At 30.3% G+C, this 22,678-nt stretch overlaps 1 protein-coding gene across 1 annotated transcript; it reads right to left on the bottom strand.

Moving 5' to 3' along the window:
- Positions 1 to 1,644: 1,644 nt before the first annotated feature.
- Positions 1,645 to 6,919, bottom strand: LOC147075247 (uncharacterized). The gene is made up of 4 exons (XM_085942795.1): positions 6,586 to 6,919; positions 6,136 to 6,312; positions 3,084 to 3,155; positions 1,645 to 1,836 (listed from the first exon to the last, which is right to left on the bottom strand). The coding sequence occupies exons 1-3, from the start codon at positions 6,844 to 6,846 to the stop codon at positions 3,102 to 3,104; spliced, it is 492 nt and encodes a 163-aa protein (XP_085798921.1). The 5' UTR covers positions 6,847 to 6,919; the 3' UTR covers positions 1,645 to 1,836; positions 3,084 to 3,101.
- Between the last annotated feature and the right edge of the window lie 15,759 nt (positions 6,920 to 22,678).

Below are 22,678 nucleotides of genomic sequence, written 5' to 3'. Positions count from 1 at the left end.
AAAGTACTGCATTTCAGTCCAGTTTTAGTATATCTTTATTTTATCATTTACTTGTGTCATAGACTTTTTACCTTTGTCATTTTGTATTTAAAAAAATGGCTAAAAAACACAAAAACCCATATTTTACATGTTTTCTTGATTCCACTGATACACAAAATTAGCTTAAATTGTTAGTAATAATAATTTAAAGGTTTTTTTGAATTACATGAATATTACATGAGTTATATTAATTTTAGTAATCAGTGTGAACTTTTAAAGTGATCCTGAAAAATTCACCATGTCTCCAATGGGAGACTAGTAATATTGATTATACCCATGTGTTGCTGTGATGTTATGTATGGCTACCTAAGTAGCCTCTTTAATTACAAAATATTTCAGTTGCACTTTGTCATTTTATTTTAACCATTTTTAGAATCATCAATAGTATATCTAATTAAAATGTTATTATTTTCATTATGTAAAGCTCTAGCATTATTATGTCAATACATTTAATTGATAGATATCCATCAGATTTCAGTTACCTATCATAAATCATGCTATACAGTGGGCATTAGGGAATCCAATCCCGAGCCAAAATTCTGCTTCCTGGATTTCGGGATTATAATTTGACAATCCCGGGATTGGCATTTTTTCCATTGTTAATATAAAAATGTTATATTTACAAATAACATTGATAAAATTGGTCAAAAATAAATCTAATAATTTATACTATTTAAGACATTTATTGTTATTATTGTATATCTACGTTCAATCTTGGAAATACATAAGTTTAATGGAATAAATTATATTGTAATATAAATTATAATGTGAATTTAATATGAGATTGCTGTTTCTGATAGTAAAGGACTAATGAATGGATTAGCGAGATTTAAAATAGTAAAGCAAATAACCATGGTGTACTTATGGGCTTTCCGCTTCTTAAATCTAATTAGTCATCTAAATATGAAACCGCCGTAACACATATGAGATCATGGTGGATTTACTTTGTTTAAAGTGCAAAGTATTGTTTTTTCTAATCTTTCTCATTTTTATTAATTTATGTAAAAAAAAAAATGAATGGGCAACTTACACACGGGTATAAATCAAAACTCTCAGTTTATTTCTAATTTAGTTATTTGTTATTAAAAGTATTTTACTGTCATATTTTCGTTTTTATTTTATTTTCCATAAAAATTGATAAAAAAAATCAATCCCGAAAGATTCGGGATTATGTTTATCAATCCCGGGATTCAAATGTATTGAAAATAGCTCGTGAACCCGGGATTGGAATCCCTAGTGGGCATCATATTGACACAAGACTTATGTATCTAAAATACTAGACTTGCCCGGCTAGCTTTTCATAAAACGTCTGGCTCATCATTTTGTAGACTGTAAGATGACGTATGATTATAATTAAGTTTAGATACCTTTTTTATAATTTTGTAGATAAAAAATAATAACGATGAAATCTTATTATAGTTGTGTATTCTTCCTAAATAAGCATTTAATTTTTACCAACTGTAATATCTTGTATGGTAACCTAAGGTGACATTATCAGAACGGACAGATTCTTTTAACATCGTAAATAAAAGGTTAAATAAATTAATATCGAATGAACACAATAATTGAATAATTTAATTTTGTTTTGGTTAAAATAAAAGACAGTTTTATCGATTAACTCAATAATTATTCCGGGTAATATTGTATTTTATTTTATTTAAATATTGATATTTTATAATTTATTTGATTTTGTTACTGCATACTATGTATTGAATTTCTTTTGTTTTAGTCACTATTGCCTGTTTTTGTTTGATTCTTGATTGCATTGTTTATGTGTCATCTAGTTCTATCTTCAAGCTGAAAAAAAAACATTTTTTTTTAAATTGAAATTGCTTACTGAATAAATAAGTAGCATAAGACGTATCAAAGAGAGTTTATGAAAATGATCTATCACAACATATGTATTCAGAAACTTTTGAGTAACTATGTTTTAGTTTGTAACCATATAAATAATAATATTCCGCATGTTGGCATATCAAAATTGGCAGTTAGTTCACGGCAATACAATGTCAAAAGTCTCTTTATTCTATATGCAGGTATCTTGTATCGCATGTATAATTATGCAATATTTATTTGATGCTGTCTTTTCACGGTCAATGGAAAAAATAAATTGAATTAGTCAATAAAGTAATAATATGTAAGTAGGAGTTCATTTAACAATATCATCAATTTATAATAAATTCAGAGTTTATCTTGGTACTATCTATATATTTTACATACTAAATTGATTTTATGAGAGAACTTAAAATTGTATTCAAATGATTGACAGCTTTTGTAATACACTACTACTGGGTACTATTTTATGTATTATATTCACGATCCTATGAGATGCTATATATGTATCCTATGAGATACCTATTATATTTTATTTTCTGAAACCTAAGTATTATATGTCACTACTGCAATACATGTAGTAGAAAAACTACCTTTTCAGTTTAGATAATATTTTTTTTACTATTTTTGATCCTAAGAGGATCATTTAGGCCTCCGCAGAGTGAAGGTTGTATACATAGATTCTTTCGACGAAAAAGACGAGAAATGTATGTTAACCACTAATTTCTCAACATATTAAAACCTTTTAAATGCCGAGAGTATAAGAATGGTGGTACCCGGAGAACCACGAAGTTCTTTGAAAAAATAAAACCTTTGAAACATTAATATTTAGAAATATATCAAAAGTATATTTGTTATAAAGACTTGTATATCGGTTTAGAATGTCACCATAATTACTAGAGATGGGAATATATTGTGTGTAATATATTAATTTATTTTACACAACTGCGGGGGCAGTAAAGTGAGTGAAAAGTACAGCGTGTATACACGCTCATTTTTTTATGGTCGGCCTCACGTGCAGATTTGTAGAGCGCGTAAATGCGTTTATGGCATACATAGCTCATATTTTTTTTTTGCCAGACCCAGGAATTGAACCTGGGATACGACATACTGACGCTGGAGCCGCTCGGTCATCGTGGGCATTTTATTCGTGCAGATAATTATCGTAATATTACTAGAATATAATTTAATAAAACACTTATTATATTTACCTTGTCAGCCTATTCAAATCATTCGCTTACTCCTCCTGCAAGATCTACCACTTGCTGAATTTGAGGATGCCACTGAAATATTAACAAAACAATAAAAAAAATTTAGATAGCAAGTAAAGCATATAATATGGTAAATAATTATGTAAAATATTGAGAGTTTGAAACCCTTACAATTTTATACTTCATTAACTATCAGAAAGCATTTGACTGCGTAAAATAGAACTATACGTAAAAGATACGTATTTTAGAAATTGGAGATCTAACACACGTTATCTGCCTAATCAAAAATCTATACAATAATAAGCATATAAAGTTAAGAAGTACATAAATAAAGTATTTTTTGTAGGGGATCCGTCAGTGATTAAAATAATATAATATACAGAATCATATATTGCTGTGAACCCTGGATCATTTATTGGCAAGGTGGAATATCAATACGAGTTGATAAAAACGTGGTAATAAAAATATCGAAAATGATGCTTATGTTAACATAAGTATCTAGTGTTCTCCATAATTTTGTACGGTGTTGGGATGAAAAATACTTACATTTAAAACAATGTGAGTTTTTTTGTGAAGAGGTTGAATGTGTAGTAAACTTTATAGAAGAAAAAATGTATAGAAGATTCATTAGGTAGTGGGTAGGGATTCCAATCCCGGGATCCCGAGCTATTTTCGATACCTATGAATCCCAAGATTGATAAACATAATCCCGGTATTTCGGGATTAATTTTTTTATCAATTTTTATGGAAAATAAAATAAAAGCGAAAATATAACAGAAAAAATCCTTTTAATAAAAAATAACTACAATAAAAATAAACTGAGTTTGAATGAAGTTTGATTTATACCCATGTGTAGGTTACCGATTCATCTTATTTTTTCACAAAAAATATTAAAAATGGAAAGATTGGAAAAAAACAATGTTTCGCACTTTTAACAAAGTAATTCCACCATGATATCATACGTTTTACGGCAGTTTCATATTTGGCTGACTAATTAGATTTATGAAGCGGAAAGGGCATAAGTACGCCATGATTATTTGCTTTATTATTTTAAATTTCGCTAATCCATTCATTAAGTCTTTACTATCAAAAACAGCTTATCCTATTAAATTCACATTATTATTTATATTACAATAATATTTACTTCATTAAACTTGTGTATTTCCAAGATTGAACGTATACAATATTAACAATAAATGTCTTAAATAGTATAAATTATACTAGATTTATTTTTGACCGATTTTATCAATGTTATTTGTAAATATAACAATTTTATATTAACAATGGAAAAAATCCCAATCCCGGGACCAGTCCTGGGATCCCGGGATTTTCAAATTGTAATCCCGAAATCCCGGGATCAGAATTTTGGCTCGGGATTGGATTCCCTAGTAGTGGGCAATATCCAAGCCCAATTATTGTGTTAAATTAAAATAAAACTGTATCGCAGTTTTCCTGATACTCGTGGATTTTCAAATTTAAATGTGTTGATTTGGAACATTCCTGATTATTAAGTGTTGTTGTTTTATTTGTATTCTTAATCTACGTTTTATTAGACAATCAAAACTTTATGAAAAACCAGTAGACCGGTATTTAAATTTAAAACTTTAACCGGTTATTGGCAATTACGATTCATGTAAAGGTTAAATCATGATTAAAATAAAAATACAATATAATAATATTTTATCCCTAAAGAAGGATCTGCAAAAGGACTACGTTTTTATTAGCTCGTATTCTTGTTTGTCCGGTGGTTGTTTGTCCACTACAACTCTTGCAATCGATTTTTAATTAACTTCTCGACTAGCTAGACATTTGAAACTTTTAGAATATATAAGAACACAATGCATTCTTTTAATACTTTCAGCCATCTTTAAGCAGAATTGAATTCATTTTCAGTTAATTCTGTTTTGTATAGAAAGTTATTTCAGAAAAATCCGTAAAAAGTATAAGACTATTATTGATTGCTAAGGGGGTGGTCCTGGCAACTAAATTATTAATATATACGTGCGTTACTATGGAAATCAAAATGAAATTTCAAAATGACATTTCAGTATTCTATATTATTTGTTTGTTTGTTATTTACTTCATATTAAGTACAGAGCATATTGAGCATAATAATTCAACAGAAAATTTAAAAACGTTGTATATAAAAATTTCTTTTTATCTTGTAATTATTATGTCATGACATGACTGGTTTCGTGCGTTATGATAACTTAAAGTAAATTTTAATCTTACAGGCTAAAATGCAGACTTCATTTTTGTAGATAAGTGTTCTGTAAACAAATCTTTCTGGACTAACTACATGCTACGAGTGTAATAAGAACATGTATTATATTATTATATATTTTTTTTTTAATTTTTTTGTCTCTTAATCTATTCTACAGTTTTCATTATTTCCTATTCTTGATTCAAGGTGTTTCATTTATGCATTAAATGGCATTTTATCATTGCTATAGAAATTGTATTAAAAACTTTACAGCTCTTCTTTGCCATGCACATATTAAAAAATAACATATTCAAATTTCCTGATTCCGAAATTTGAAGAGACCAAAGACGTAACGTTATAATAATAGTATTATGAATTAATGGTGTCGCCTATTAATTTAAACTATTTCCATGTAACAGAAAACTGCATATTGTTAAATAAACTTTCATTCATACAAAAACAAACTAATAATACAGTTTTTTTGCTGAAAAGCAGCAACATGCTTTTAAACGTTATTGCATCGTGATTCTAGTTATGCACTGTTTCTCCGGACAAACAGTTTTTTATGAATTATTAATAACCATGTCCTTGCTTTTTCATACAAAGTGGTTGTTAGTAATTTTTGAACAATCACAAACACCCATGCTTTGAGAAAAATATATAAATATTGCGTTCTCACCGGGAATCGAGCCCAAAACTCTCGGGTGGAAGGCCAGCGGCTTACACATTGCACCACGAGAGCCGATCCAAACAAACAGTTGTGAAGAATTCATATTTTGAAAACTAAGATTAAGGGTTATACTGTATGTCATAGGGGTGAAAGGGTGAAATCAATATCGTTATACTTACCGCTTGAGGATTCTTGCACACATTCTCGCCATTGAGCGTTACACTGACAATATTCGGGAAAGGCGTGCTAGCTGGTGCATTCACTTCGAAAGACAGAGATGATGGCACTTTGGGTGAGTTGTAAGTGCTGAAGGTGAAAGTCTTATCATCACTGGTAATTCTGGCGACTTCACCATCCTGAAAATTAAAAAACAATATATAACAACAACTTAAATCCAAATTAGCGACGAAAAATGAGAAAAAACGGTTAGATGTGTCTCTAGGTGTGTCTCTCTATATTCATTTCTATGAATATCTGGTAAGTGACTTGAGACATGAAGTAAATATCACACCCGAGTAGTTAATTCTACGTGATCGACAATGTATTCTTAAAGTGGGTTAGAGTGAGTGAAACAACTGTCAACGTATATGTTTCAATACTGTACAATAATTAGGAAAAACTTTACTTACCACTGAAATAACTGATTGTGAATCGAGTGTCATTACAATATTTCCATCTGTAAGACCATCGAAGTTAGCCAGATTGAAAGTTCCTTTCCAGTAATTATCCTTGGAAGGTGACCTTCCTGTTTCTCTTTCCATAAGGACAAAATTATTGGAGCATGGGCTGAAAGCTGAAAGAGCTGAGCCAGAAGACGACATCTGACAGTCAGCACAAGCTAACAAGCATACTACTAATAGAGAAACAACGGTAAAAAGCTGGCTCGCCATGTTACTAACTTTTAACAATCTATTCAAACAAAAACTGTAATGTTCACGAGGCAAATAGCGACGTTGAAATGATAATATTATATCGAATTTCGTGTCTTTTATATTGGTTTGCAAAAACAATAAAAATGTTTTTGTTAAGGTGACGACCAGGGTAACGATGCTTCTTGGTTGACCTATTAGACATTTATATTACAGTGACAGGAGAAAACCAGTTAGAAGAGTTATTATAATATAAAAAATAACTTCTATATTATATTATCAGGATTAGTGTGTGACAAATCCAATAATTAACAACTTTGATATAGAACAGTTTATATTTTAAAAATCAATACAGACAGCCTACAGTTAAAAATAATTATTTTATAATTAATAAAATTACAGAATTAAAATTGCGTTACCTAGAATAAATCCCAAGTAATAAAGAGCAAGTGAAGATAATATTATAACATAATCGTTATTCCCTTCTGGTGTCAAGCAGCACTGTGATCTATTCGGAAATGATTCACTGGTAACATTCACATTCAGGTAACATAATATTATTATATCACCTTGTAGCTAATTAACTACATTTTAATAGTACCTATTAAATAAAATTAAATTAAAGTTAACCGCTAGTTATTAGAAAACGACAAGTTTGTTCTACCCTAATCCTCGAAATGGAATCAAAATAATGGACGGTAATATTATTATCCCATTTGCGCCAATTGGTGCCAATTTTGCGTCACGTGTCCTCGGTAAAAATGTGTTACTTTTTTATTTTGAAATATTTCTTAAAACTTTACAAATGTACTTAATTAAAAAGATTAGTTTAGAATTCTTGTTATATTTACTACAAATTTTAATTTGGCTGTTGTTTCACTATTTTCTCCTTTTCTGTCTGTTTTCAATGGGTTACAATATTATTATGTCTCTCAGGACTCGGTGTAGACAGCATAATCATGAAATTGACATCCAAAAGCCTCACGAAGTACTACGAAGTAATAGAACAACACAAGAACACGACACAAATTATTTAATCTTGGCAATAAAGAAAATTAAAGATATAAATGAAGGAACCTAATCAGCCCCATATCAATGCAACTAACGCACCCAACCACCTTTTACGAAAAAACAAGGGCAAGGTTATTAATAAAAAAAAAATTATTATGTAGATAGCAAAATTACATTGATCAATTTGTAATATAATATATTGTAAAGTCTGGCGATTAGACTATTTCACAAGGATTCTAACCAATATGCATAGGGAAGTCAATAAAGTCTAAATACTTTTTCTTCGATATGACATCCCTAAATACGAGGGTGGGTCAATAATTCCTTAGAAAAAAGGATTAAAACAGTTTTATTTTTGTATTTTTTTTTTATTTCTCAACATAATCTCCTTGGAGCTCAATACACTTGGTTAGACGTTTCTCAATTTTTTTTAAACCGTCAGAAAAATAAGTTTTCGGAAGGTCCTCAAAATAAGCATTTGTCCGATCGATGACTTCTTCATTTGAAAAAAAACGTTGTCCACTTAGCCATTTTTTTAAGTTTGGGAAAAGGAAAAAGTCACTGGGGGCTAAATCTGGTGAATACGGTGGGTGGTCGACCAATTCGAACTTCAATTCTTCAATTTTAGCCATTGATCGTAAACATGTGTGAACACGGGCATTGTCCTGATGAAAGAGGATTTTTTTCCTGTTTAAATGAGGCCGTTTTTCTTCAATTTTGTTTTTTAGCTGGTCCAATAAAGATGCATAATAATCCCCTGTTATTGTTTTTCCTTTTTCCAAATAGTCAACGAAAATAATTCCACGTGCATCCCAAAAAACAGTAGCCATAACCTTACCAGCTGATTTTACGGTTTTCGCCTTCTTTGGACATGGTTCGCCTTTCGCAATCCACTGCTTTGACTGTTCTTTCGTCTCGGGAGTATAGTGGTGTATCCATGTTTCATCTACAGTCACAAAGCGACGAAAAAATTCATCCGGATTGCGTTGCATGAGCGACAACAGGGCTTTAGAGGCCACCACCCTATTGCGTTTATTGTCGACTGTGAGCAAACGCGGCACCCATCTTGCAGAAATTTTTTTCATGCCCAATTTGTCATGTAAAATAGAAATGACGCTACCTTTTGAGATCCCTGTAACCTCAATTATCTCACTCAACTTTAATCTTCGGTCACTTAACACCATATCGTGGATTTTATTGATCATTTCTGGTGTAGTCACCCCTACAGGACGTCCTGAGCGTGGTTCATCCTTTGTTGATGTACGACCACGTTTAAATTCATTTAACCAGTTATAAATAGTTGCAAGTGAAGGAGCAGATATGCCGCGAACTAAATCCAACTCATTTTTTATTTCCTTTGCTGTTAACCCTTTTATATTAAAATGTTTAATAACAGCTCTAAACTCAATTTTCTCCATTTTCCATTTTTCCATTTTCCACAAGCAAATTTTTTTTAAATGTACGAGAAACACACAACAACCCGACCAATCTGATTGAAACTTCGCAGCATACTGAATCGGTAGTGCCGCTGCATGAAAACAAACCGCTTACAGTACTAGTCGCGCCACCTGTCGGCTTTTCTAAGGACTTATTGACCCACCCTCGTAGATCATATCCTTACTACGGTTTACAGAGAGAGTTCAGATAAAACTCATTGAAATAATCTCTACTAAGCCTCATCAAGCCCCTAATAACTAATGCATTACACTCTTGGTCCTTATAAAAATAAGTTAAGAAGAAACTGGACATCTATTAAAAAATGATACTGAATAAAATATTCGGAACCGTATGCGATGAAAATGGTGCAGGAAGGTACAAACAAAAACTATATGCATTGCACAATGATCCCCTTGTTATTTCACATGTAAAAAGTACGGCGAATCCATCGATCAAGCCATGTCTCAAGGATAGAAGACACCCAATGAAGTTAAATTTTTTTGAATTGAAAATATTGAAAAGTAGTATTGTTGTAGATGTGAAACCATTTTTAAAAAATATTGTGACCTAACCAAGTCAAACAAAGAGCCCTCAAATGAGAAGCCAGTTCCTTATACTCTGAACTACGAGGTGTTCAGAGGCGCATGCGAAGATACAAGAACCGCCCATGAAATATACACGTTGTATATTGAATTATCTGTCGTCAGACAAGTGAAAGTTATGTTACCTATATATTGAGATCTATATTTTATATTAAATAAGTACCTCAGCAAAAATAATGATATCAGATTACCCAAATAATCTGGATTTAAACTTAAAACTATTCAACTTCTAAGTTATTGGATATTCCAATTGATGAAATTCAAGTAATTATAAATATTATTATATAGGTCAACGTGATTAAAAAAATAAGTTACAAACAATATTTCATTATCAACAAAAAATGATAAAGAACTTCATTTCTTCAATCAGTAGACATGTTATGCGTTATGACTATTTTCTAATTACTTGCATCAGTCAGTCTTCACATAGGATCGAATGGCTACGCAAATTTTATTTCATATGAAAATCTGCAGTAGGGAAATGACATTAATTGATTAATTTTCACCATATGCCAGTCGCAGTGGAGATTTCAACTATTATTCTTAAGATTCCAAAACATATACAAATCAACTTATGCATATTTTTTTATTGCATGGCTGGTACCAATTAGGATTTGTAATAACGAGATACCAAATTTAAACGTTTCAAAATGTTGCTCTGTTTCATGATTCTGAAATCCCGGCACTGGAAATATTTTAATCTCTGAGACTAGTTTTACTGCCAGTTGCAACGTAAACATGTTTTAGCTAAATAAATAAGAGCAACTAAAAAACGATTGACTGCTTAATAAAACATTTTAAATGTCGGGAAACTACTAAAAGATTATGGAATTAAATAGTTACCAATCATGTTACTCTTATATACATATTATAATTAACATATTATTTTATCATTCTCTATTATCAAAGGATTATTGCCATTAGAAAAAAATTCGTATGCGATGAAATTAAAATTTTCTTTGTGGCAATAAGACTAAGTATTGATGAAAGACTGATTGATATAAATCATTATCAAATATATATTTTTTGATAGCCTACAGCTAGAACCTATGTCTGTAGAGATTGCCACTGGATTCGCCGATGCAATTAAATTTATTTAAAACTTAACATAACGTGGTCATTAAATATTATCTATTATTAATTCAACGTGTTCGAATTATGACTTTGGGATTTTTATAAAAACAAAAAAGGTACCTACCTTATACAAATAAGATTTTATAATAAACCCGTTATCAATGAGACTTCAAAATTCACATTATCAAGTGTTTACAGAGAATCAATAATTAATTATTGACCACAGGACCTTCAATACTTAACGCAATATTAACAAACAAACACTGTCCTTTCCTGGACACATACATAAACAATAAAATATTTTTTTTGAAAGAAAATAAACGTAGGCTTAAAAAAATTGAGGTAAGTTATCTTTTAACCTTTCCTTCACAATGCTTATAAATTTCGTCTATTTCGATGATGTCAACTTGGATTACCATACGTGGTTGACAATATATTACAGTAGGAAAAAAATAAATTCTCTTTGTCGTATAAACTTTTTTATTCTTATTGTGCCATACCCTAGCGGAGGTCGACCACCATCAAGGTGATCTTATCTTTGTCATCTGTTACTCGGAAGAGTTCAGTAGAGCTGCACTCGTATCAATCACGGAGGTTTTTAAGCGGTCCTCAGCTACGCTTCCCTTTGATCTTTCCTTGAATCTCAAGTTGGGGAATGCTGTATTTTTGTCCTTTCATAATGTGGCCGAGGTACCTAGGTACCTAGGTTTCCTGGTTTTGATACTACGTAGAACTTCTCGGTCCTTCCCCATTCGATTGAGAACTTCAACATTTGTCACCCGGTCAGTCCAAGGAATTTTGAGGATGCGTCTATACAGCCACATTTCGAAAGCTTCAAGTCTCCGTGACATCACTTGGTTTAGCGTCCATACTTCCATACCATAGAAAAAATTGGTAGAACATAACATCGTACCATATGCAGTCTCAGATCTAGGTTAAGATCTCGATTGCTAAGGAAGCGTCTCATTTTGAGAAAGGCGCTTCTTGCGATCTCAATTCTAGTTTTTATTTCCTGAGACTGGTCCCATTTCTCATTGACCCATGTACCTAAATATTTATAATGGGTCACACGTTCGATTGGTTAATGACAACATTTGTGTTGGTGTCCTTTTATATATATACTTTTAGATCTAGGTATATATTTTGTTTGTAATGGAATGCGACATTCTGTTTGCAGTGTGTACTATTATAATTTGTTACGAGTAAATGAAATTTGATATCTGGATATCTATCAATTATATGTATTTACTATATAATTTATTGTAGAAACAACAAAATATATATCTACCTATCAATCAACGTTTCCTCTAATTTTTCTTTTGTATGTGCGGATCATCAACGCATCAGAACAGTGGCGTAACTAGGGTTGGTGTCACCTATCACCCGGTGAGGTAAATTTACACCCCCCCCCCCACAAACACACTCATACAAATAATTTTTAAGTTATTTATTAATTTCAGTGATTTTATATACCTAACAATAACACCAACAACGATAATTTTTGAAGTAAATAAAAAAAAAATATATAAAGAAAAAAAATAATAAAAAATATAATAAATAATAAACTTGCAGAACGTATTTTGGGTTGTTTTTGTTCAATAATAATCACTTAAATGCAAAATAAAAATTTATAAAAAACGTGTCTCTTTTCACCATGATGAATGGTGATGCAACAAATATTTTTCAAATTAATTATTCAACTACGTAAAAAAAAATTTTCCCCAAATTTTGTCGCAATTCTATTATAAAAAAAATATTTCTATGGGATTCAATCACATATTTATTGTTGTTAAAAATAAATTAATTTAATTTAATAAGATAGTTTTTATTTATCAGTTAGTTGAATCATAGACTAAGATAATTTATTCAGTCAGTTATGTCAGTTGAGATCTGATATTGTACCTTAGTCATTAATCAGTGTTTTAAATATAAAAGTATTCTAAAATGTAAATATAATAATCATAAACTATTGTGGAACAGATACATAACAACGGATTTTTTCAAAGATGACAATATATTATATATTTTATATATACGTTTATAAATGTTTAGGTTAATACATAATTCAAACGGATTGCTTAATTTTATATCGTCAGTGAGTTTTTTAAATTTCATCGAATTAGTATATCGTTGTCATTAGTGTGTACTAAAGATAGGAAAACTGGTCGATTTTGATGACTAAGTATACTTACTACCAGTATAAAAAAAATACTTAGTATGGAAACTAGTTCCAAAATACTAGTATTTAGAATACTATATAGAGCATTTGGCGTGTGTAAAAGTTTCATACTCAACTGAAACTAAAACCAACTCCATATAAGTATTTGAAATACGTATCGGCTCAGAGAACTCAGACTATGTATCGGCTTCAATAGAATCGCTAAAAATACGCTGAGCTCCGCTTGTCGAAAAGTCCCATTTGTTATAAAATTTTAAACACATTTTAAATTTATGAGTTGTTTTTTCTGATAAGTTACAATATTCTTGTTAACAAAAATGAATAACAGTGTTTTTTTTTTAAATTTTAAACATGTTTTGAGCGGTCATATAACAAGCCTAAGCCTGTGCGTCATCTCACCACTGACTTACGACACAAAATTTATGACCACATATATGACATATATTCAAACGCAATAGACTAATAAATTAAAATATACCTATATTCAAGTGCTATCTCATTGGCGCGCATTTAATGTCAATAGTGTTGAAAGTCTATCAACTGGTGAGTGCACAGAACAGCGACTCGCGATGATATTATCATCACAAGTTTTTTTGGAATAAGTTTATTGGGCCTCACATACTGAGTATGGGTAGTTTTATCCAAAACTTGAGTACACAAACTGGTGACAGTATTTCCAACTCACCTCTAGTTTGTACCTATTCATCAGTAGTAATATCGGATTATCTTCGTATTTCCCGTAAGTATTTACCTGACAAATGTGCTCTCTCTACAGCCTACCTCTTTCCAAAAGTCACTTTTCGCCACTAATAGGAACAATAATTGTATTATATATTTTATACGTCATAGTATAGTCTATTTTATAGCATACTAAGTTACCTAGTGCATAATAATATTATGTAGGCAGATGAAAAGAATATTTTAAATGTTTAAATTCAAAAAAGGGTCGCAATTAAAAGAAAAAACTAACGGTACATTTTTTTCAAATTAAAAATTCAGTTTTGAAAAACTCCTGAGCACTTATTACCAAACCTGTTTAATCAGAGTGAAAAAGCGACCTCTATTATTTACGGCGGCAATTGTTTATTTTATTAATGGCATAATATAAATTACTCCAGGAGTTTGTTTAATTAACAAGCTGGCGCGGATTCGAACCGCACTTTTGCGGCGATCGACATTACCATTATCAGATTACTTTACCGTAGAACCGTGACAATGGTTATTTAAAAGCAACGGATTTATAAGGATACATTTACATAGTTTTTACTGCCTATTCTTCCTGGAGTGTTTGTTAATATGTGATTTATACGAAAATACTTTTACGAAAAAAAAACTGTCAAAACTACCACGCCAATAAGAATTACCAAAATGCCAATTTAAGCCGAGGAAATTTTTTTTATATTCTGCACTGTGCTAAAATGGATTTTTATTTGATCAATTTTTTATGATAATTACTTACCCTAGCATTTATTTGTGTTATTATATTTCTCTTAGTTAAAAAAATAGTGTAATATTTGAAATAACTTAGGAAAATATCCTTCGAATAACTCGAAATAAATAAGTTAAATACAAACTTATCTTTGACTTTTATACTATTCCATTTGAGTTCTTTTTGCAAACTGGGTTTTGCCTTTCAGTATCTTTAGGCAATATGTACTTAAATACTGATATTATTGATATATCTTATTAATCATTAGTTAACTCCATGCAATTTCCAATAGGTACGTCGCTATTGTTTTTCCCAGTATTGACGATTTTACACCTCTTGAATATAGTAATGAAACGTAGTAGTATAATAATTGATTATCGTCTAATGATCTATTATGAAGGTTTTTACAATGTATATGCCTATTGATTGTATTATTGTATTGTTATTTATAATCACTTTCACTATTCATAATTTTTAAATAACTATTTTTTTTATTCAACGAATAATTCATAAGATTTAAGAATGTAACATTCTAATTATTGAACATACGATCGCCAATAAAGCTCAATTTAGAAAGCACTTCAGTGAGTATTAAAAGCGATTATTTAAAATGTGTCGTAATTAAGTATGACTTCTTTAGCATTGTGGTCAATGTGCGTAGGCGCGATATCCGAGAGATGCAGGTTCGATTCCTTATGTCTTACTTTTTTCAAAAAGATTTCTTCTATTTGTTATAATATATTTTCTCAGAAGTGTTTTCAAAATTAAGTAGGTATGTACAATATAAGTTAGAATTAACTGTATTCGTTGTCAGTGTGTATTTACCTTTAATGAGTGCACATAGTGCCTAAAGATGCCGAAAGGCAAAACTCGGGTCTCAAGTGGAAAAGAAGGTACAAAATTTAATTCCATTCGAATTTAAATTTAAAGTCGATAGTATTCATATTATCTTTGACTGATTTTCGGTGAATTTAAATTGCAGAATTTTTAATGAAGGTAATCATAACGGAAGGACGACCTTGGTGTATTTATAATTTTTTTAATAAAAAATATATCTTCATCTTGGTTTACTTTATTCTGAGATTGTAATCGAATCTATCTATGTATTTATATGGATTCTTTTTATTCTATTCTTTGAAATTTATTAATTTAAAAAAAAACATGATAATCAATTTTTATGAATATTGCAAATTATTTTTGCCGGTCTTCATTTTGGACTCGCTTTTACATTAGCAGATTGCACACTCCAATTGAAATAATTACCACCATATTCTGATCACAATGATAGGTCATCTGCAAACTGTTAGTGTTAGTGTTAGCAAACCGGTGTCTTGCTTTTTACAACAAAAAAAAATCTGTTACCTAGGTAGCTATATTATTTTCTTACGAGTGTTTTCAAAAAAATGTATGTATGATCAATATTATTATTACATACTATTCCATAAAAACATATACTTCTTTATTTATATATTTATAAACAGAAGATAAGTCAAGCCAAAAACATCCAACATAAACACGGTTTCCATGAAATTAATAATGGGGTCCATGTCCACGAAACTTACTCTAATATTAGTAATAAAATGGTATATTGTCAAACAAATAAGTATTTACGTCATATTCAAATCCTGTTACACGTGTAAATATATATAATATGCAAATTTTTAAACTGGTTTTGAATTATTTTTAATTAAATGTGACTCATATTACTCATCTTATTATCGTCAATCGGCACCATAATAAGTATACATAATATTATTTTGATTCTTGATTTAAAGGTCGTTATTGTTATTATATATGTAATTATGTATCATTATGCAAAATACATGTTATAGTGACGCAAAAGCTAGCTACAAGACACCATAGTAAATAATATAATATTAAAAAATGGTATAATAGAATTGCATGCCATGCATAATTAAGTAAAGTAAATTTATATTGAGCACCTCAATTTTAAATATAATTTTGATTCTTTATTTAAAATAGCAACATTCGTAATAAAAATGTATTATTGACGCACAGATTCGGTTTGTTATTTCTGAAAATATTTATCGTTATGCAAAATACATGTTATAGTGATGCAAAAGCTTGCTATAAAACAATATAAAAAAAGGTATAAGGTAGATTTCATACATAATTTAATATTACAGTGGTTATTTTTTAAAACTGGACATATCCACTATTCACTCCACAGAGATAAATGAACTTTTCAAATAAAAACACAGAGCGAAACTCACACACACGCACACGACAAAAACCAAATTGTCAGATTGTATGACAACATACTTGGTCACGTGACTCAATACAGTCCCGCCATTAGCTGAAAGTGACATGTCTCATTTCGATTGTCAACAACGTTGGACGTGTCCCTATTTGAATGTCAAACTACTTTCTGAAACCTCTTTTCAATATTAAATTGGTGTTTTGTGGCTGTTTTTGAAAGTAAACAAAGTGTGTATGAGGTTATAGAATGATATTCCGATAATAACTCATTTTCGGCATTTATGGGACATGTCCAGTTTTGAAAGTTAACCACTGTTAAGTGAAGTAAAATTATAATTTATATTGGTACCGTTGGTAATATAAACAAGAACTATGAGAAGCTACAGTAGTTTTGAGAATATATCAATAATTAAAGCAGGTTTTTAACTGCTTCAGACTAATAGGCTAGATTTAATTAATAATTTTAATATTAGCGTTGCATTATAGAGAAAATAAAGAATTTTAAAAGAATGAAAAAACAACATGAAACCGAATGAAAAAATATTATAAAAGATTTCCATCACTATCAGTTTCCCTGCAAAATGGACAAAGCCTAACTATAGTGGAATAACTTAGACCTTGTCCAGGTGGCGCCCCACCGATCTTTACGCTCGAGTACCAAAAATTTCCTGCGCCCATTTAACGCTTTTCATTTTCGAATCGGCATACAAAACAAGCGCGATTGCGAGAAAAAAGGCCAACAACTCAACTCATGACTCGTGGTTCCTTTGAGATTTTATATGTCGCGATAACTGGCAAGGTGTAGTCTTGCCATTGTACAACCTAAGTAACGTAATTCATTTTGGAATGGCCGTAAAAATGCCACGTTCTCAAAAGTCTGGCAATCGCTTGCGCTTGTCGTGCAACAGACGTCACGCAGCGAGTACATGTGGACGGCTCAATGAGGTCACATAAATCTAGATTCTACAATGCATGCGAATTTTAACGCGCGAGTCAAATTGCGACATCCGAACAAGGCTTTAATCTTCAAAACGCGCATATTGCGATTCTACTGCGCACGAATTAGATAGGTATATAGGGTAAATTTAATTACTGTTACCATTATTATTTTCGACTGCCCTTACACGAAGTCTATTGCATCGTTTTATCTTGCTCGGCGTCGCTGTAACTACGTCATATTTTATGTCAAATCTATCAAACTTCACTCTTATATTGTATGTTTATAGTTTTATGACAAACTAGTCAAATAAAAATGTCTGTCATTGACGTCAGTATTTAAATTAATATTATTTAGTAATATTTAGTAGCTGATTTTTTGTTATTATTTTATGTAAGTACTTATATTATTTATAAAATTGTAATAAAATATATATTTCAATAAATTTATTTAAAACTTATTAAGTATATTTCTTTATTTATAATATTAATATATTTTATGAGGTCATTATATTTTAATTCATAAAAAGACAAAAGACAAGTTGACTTATTATATTGTCATATTCATTTATTCTAGAGTCTACAAATAATTATCTGTGCGAAGATCGCAAAGATAACCCAAATTCTTAATTTTTTACACTCACACAGCACTCCAGCTCTTAAGGGATGATAACGATGTCCCTGCGAAGGTGACAATAATATAATATTATTATTATCTCCAACAGTTAAACTCAACAATATACAAAATGAGAAATAACAGAAATATAAAGATAGGGTCTCTAATATAATGTATTGGTATTATTTTATGTAAGTAAGTACTTATATTATTTATAAAATTGTTTATAAAATATATATTTCAAAAAATTTATTCAAATATTATTATATTTCTTTATTTATAATAAATATAAATATAATTTATGAGGTCATTATTATGTTAATTTCTAAAAAGACAAAAGACAAGTTTACTTATTAGACTTATTTTATTGTCATATTCATTTTTTCTAGAGTCTACAAATAATTATCTGAGCAAAGATCGCAAAGATAACCCAAATTCTTAATTTTTTATCCTCACACAGCACTCCAGCTCTTAAGGATGATAACGATGTCCCTACGAAGGTGACAATAATATAATATTATTATCTCCAACAGTTAAACTCAATAATATAAAAAATGAGAAATAACAGAAATATAAAAATAGGGTCTCTAATATAATGTATATTATAGATTTATTTTACGTAGTCACCGGAATAATAATTAACATAAGTACAACTAAAATATTTACGCATACTTCATTGTATATAATTTTTACATGAACAATCATTAAAATCAAACGAAACGAATGAAAATGGAAGAATGTAAACAATAGCGAATAATACAAAAAAACTCATAAATAACAGTTAAAACTTTTTTTACAAACCTTGTAGGCATACAAAATTAGGGCAGTTTTTTAAAAAATAAACAGAGAATGATGGAAGAAGTCTTTAATAATTAATATTGTTTTTAAAATTCTGAAATGTCAAAATAAATCTTTTGCCAGTGAAAGTATTATTTTGAATGGTCAGATGTAAATTTTACGTTATAAGTTTCACCATAGCAGAGTTCTTGTATGAACTGTTATACCGGAAAGAGATGGTCGTGTCGCATTGAGATTGAACGAATAAGGATACTTATTTTATATTTATTAATCAAATATCTGATTACAACGCTGTCAGTATTATCGTAATAGTTGATAACAATGACTTGTTACTTATTCTTTGTATTCCGGTTATTTTCATAATGTATTACATATTTAATTTACACATGAATTATTGATCTCAATATTATACGGCCCTGTATTTCCGATACGACTTCCCACACTGAACTGTGATACTCTCTTGTAGAAACTTCTGTTTACGGTAGATAATAATGCTTTACATACATTTTTACAATTGTAAGATTTAACTAGTTAAATAAACCAAAGTCGGACGTTTTTGCCGAGTATTGTATCGTAAAATTGCTTGATTTAAAAACTTTACTTTGACAAAATGGATACCTAGTAATGGAAATGTACTAATTTTTATTGAAGTATTATTATAGTGTTAATTTTTTTTTTTTTTTTAAAATAAAAGCGCTATTGAGACGATACATTTATTAAACAGTGGAGAAATCAACACAATGTAGTCTTAATTCGTCAAATACCGACATTATTTGAATTAGATTAGCATAATACTCCGTTTACACGTGCATGAATTTATCTTGTATTATCGCGGCCATAACAAGAAAATGTATGGGTACACGTGTATTACCCTGCAGTTGGCAAGATTGCATGCATGAATCAAAAAAGTTTGGAAGCTTCTGAATTTTCATGCGAAAGTAGGATCATTTTGGTCTGCGTCTGTGCAGAACAATAGTGGTGAATCTGCCGGCAAAAAATGAATTTTCAGGTTAACATATTTTCACTACTAGAATGAGAACATCGCGTCTCGCTCACTCTTAAAGAATGAATTGGAGAGACAGTCAGCACTTTTACGTGTAAACAGTTATTGTAACGATAGCTTAAAATACTCACTATTGCTGCCATTAAATCCATGCACGTGTACAGGCGCTATTGATTATAATGCGATCGATTACTAAATATTATTCAAATACGAAATAGGTTAGTTATACTATTATATATAGTTATTATATAACTAAATAATTGTTGTTTTAATTTAATAAAACGCATTTTTTTGTAGTACTTATTCCACTTCTAATCAATAAATTAGGACCGATTTTGTCCGCCTCAGAGGGACATTTTCAACTTAAATTTCCCTCTGAGGCGGACGAAACCGGTCCTGATTTATTGATTAAAAGTGGAATAAGTACTCCAAAAAAAAATGCGTTTTAATAAATTAAAACAACAATACACTGCAGTTCCACCATAAATTGACAGTAATCAAGTAAAAAAGACAAAATAAAAGAAACTAAATAATTGATTGTTCATTACATTTAATTATTGAATGTTTTCAACACCTAATTCGTAATTCGAGCTTTTTATTAACACTTTGCATATTTCAAAGCTACAAAAGCATTCCTTTATAAAGTACACTACTTCATCAAACCACTCTGTACTAAAATGTGTTGGCCGATGTAAAATGGTTGGGCGTTTTTCAGATGTGGTATTTTTCAATTTCACTCTATCGATTTAGTCGTGTTTGTAATATATACACGCGCCTCGCCGCCGTAGGGCATTTGAGATATCTCTACCCATTTGTATAACGTAATAATGTTAATAACCAACCTATTCATTAGGTAGGTACCTACTATAAATAATAATTTACGAGTTAATAATATGAATATATTTTGAATCAAACCTACAATACGATGTGGGTCTTTGCCATATTATTCTGACGAAAGCTCTTAATAAAGTTTTTGAATGAGACTTGGTTTTGTTATTCAAATGTTTTTATTTATTTACATATAATAAACTTTAAAAACTACACAGAAAAAAATCAATAACTTAGGAAAAGAGTAAATACAACAATTATGTAGTACACAAAAGAACGCCGTATGAGCTAAGTAGACCCTATTTTAAGAATTTATAAAACTACGTCCACTTAAATTCATTCTCACCTAGTTGGGATATATGATATATCAATATCCAAAGCAATGTGGTTGAACAGCCCTGGAATTTGAGCATATCGTTATATTATTCTTATTAAGTGTTAGTCAGTAATACAACGAATGTCTACAATGCGTTTGATAAAGATTTGATTTATCGCTTATCCTTTCAGACTACTTTCTAACGGATACTGTCGTCTAGAATACCATACAGAATAATTATCTATGTTTGTTTTATAATATACTTAATCAAAATAGCTTTACAATTCTGTTTAAATTCAATCTTATAGAAAGACGCATCGACTGCATTCACTGTATTAAACCATACTGTAACAAGTTATTATCTGAAATATAATCTACTATATATATGTTATATTAATCAGCATCTTTATTAGGTCTTTATATGAAAATGATCCCGCCGTTCCATAACAGTACACAGTTATTTCCCTCCAAATTAATATTACCAATGACAGGTTTGTTTTTCACCTTGGGAGAACAAATAACTTATATTATATACACTGGACGCTATAAAAAAATACTATATTATTATGTAGTAATATTTTCTATCCAATTCAATTTATTTACTGATAATTTTCTTGGTGACAAATTTATAATATCATCATCATCAGCCAAGGTCAATGAAGATTTCTTCAAGCTCCCTTTACTCATCTCGGTTCCTAAATTTTTCTGCCACGTACATCTATCGAACTTTATGAGTTCGTCTATCCAGTGGGATTTTAGGGCATCTCTGTGAGCGTTTAGTGCCCCCTGGGTACCACTGAATGTCGGTATTTATTCAGCGGTTGTCCACTCGCCGAATGATAGTCCAGCTTGTTGCAATTTTATCTGCTTGGCGATATATTATACACGCGAACTCTTGTCTGCTTCCTTATACATTGGTTTATTTTGATATCTTTTACGCGTCATGCCCAACATGCACCTGTCCGTGCCTCGTTGCGCTAGTCGTAATTTTTGAATTTCTCTTACTTTAAAACTCCATGTTTCGTATGCATAGTTGAGCATTGGTAGCAAACATTACCTTTGAACACTTTACCTTTAGTACACAATGGGAGGTCACTTTTTAAGATACTAGTTAGGTGCCTAAAATGCACTCCATGCCAGTTTGGTTCTGCGAGCAATCTCGTCATAAATACTAGCGTCAATTAATATTTGTTATCCGTGATAGACGTAGTTGTACTAGGTATATTAAACAAAAAATAAAACAAAACCAGCTTTATACTCTTTGACTGATTATAAATATTGTCAAAATACATAATGTAATATAATATTATTAATATTTTTATTCTTTTTTACTCGTGAGAGAAGAGAAGAAAATGAGAAAAAAAGGAAGAAGAAGAATATGTATAACGAGATTACACCCAAAAC

The sequence above is a fragment of the Rhyacophila brunnea genome, unplaced genomic scaffold (assembly GCF_057557595.1).
Source record: "Rhyacophila brunnea isolate RB1 unplaced genomic scaffold, BYU_Rbru_1.0 scaffold_15, whole genome shotgun sequence".
In the NCBI taxonomy this organism is placed as follows: Eukaryota; Metazoa; Arthropoda; class Insecta; order Trichoptera; family Rhyacophilidae; genus Rhyacophila; species Rhyacophila brunnea.
Note: the sequence above shows the minus strand (reverse complement) of the source record. Positions and strands in the feature narration are given on the sequence as shown.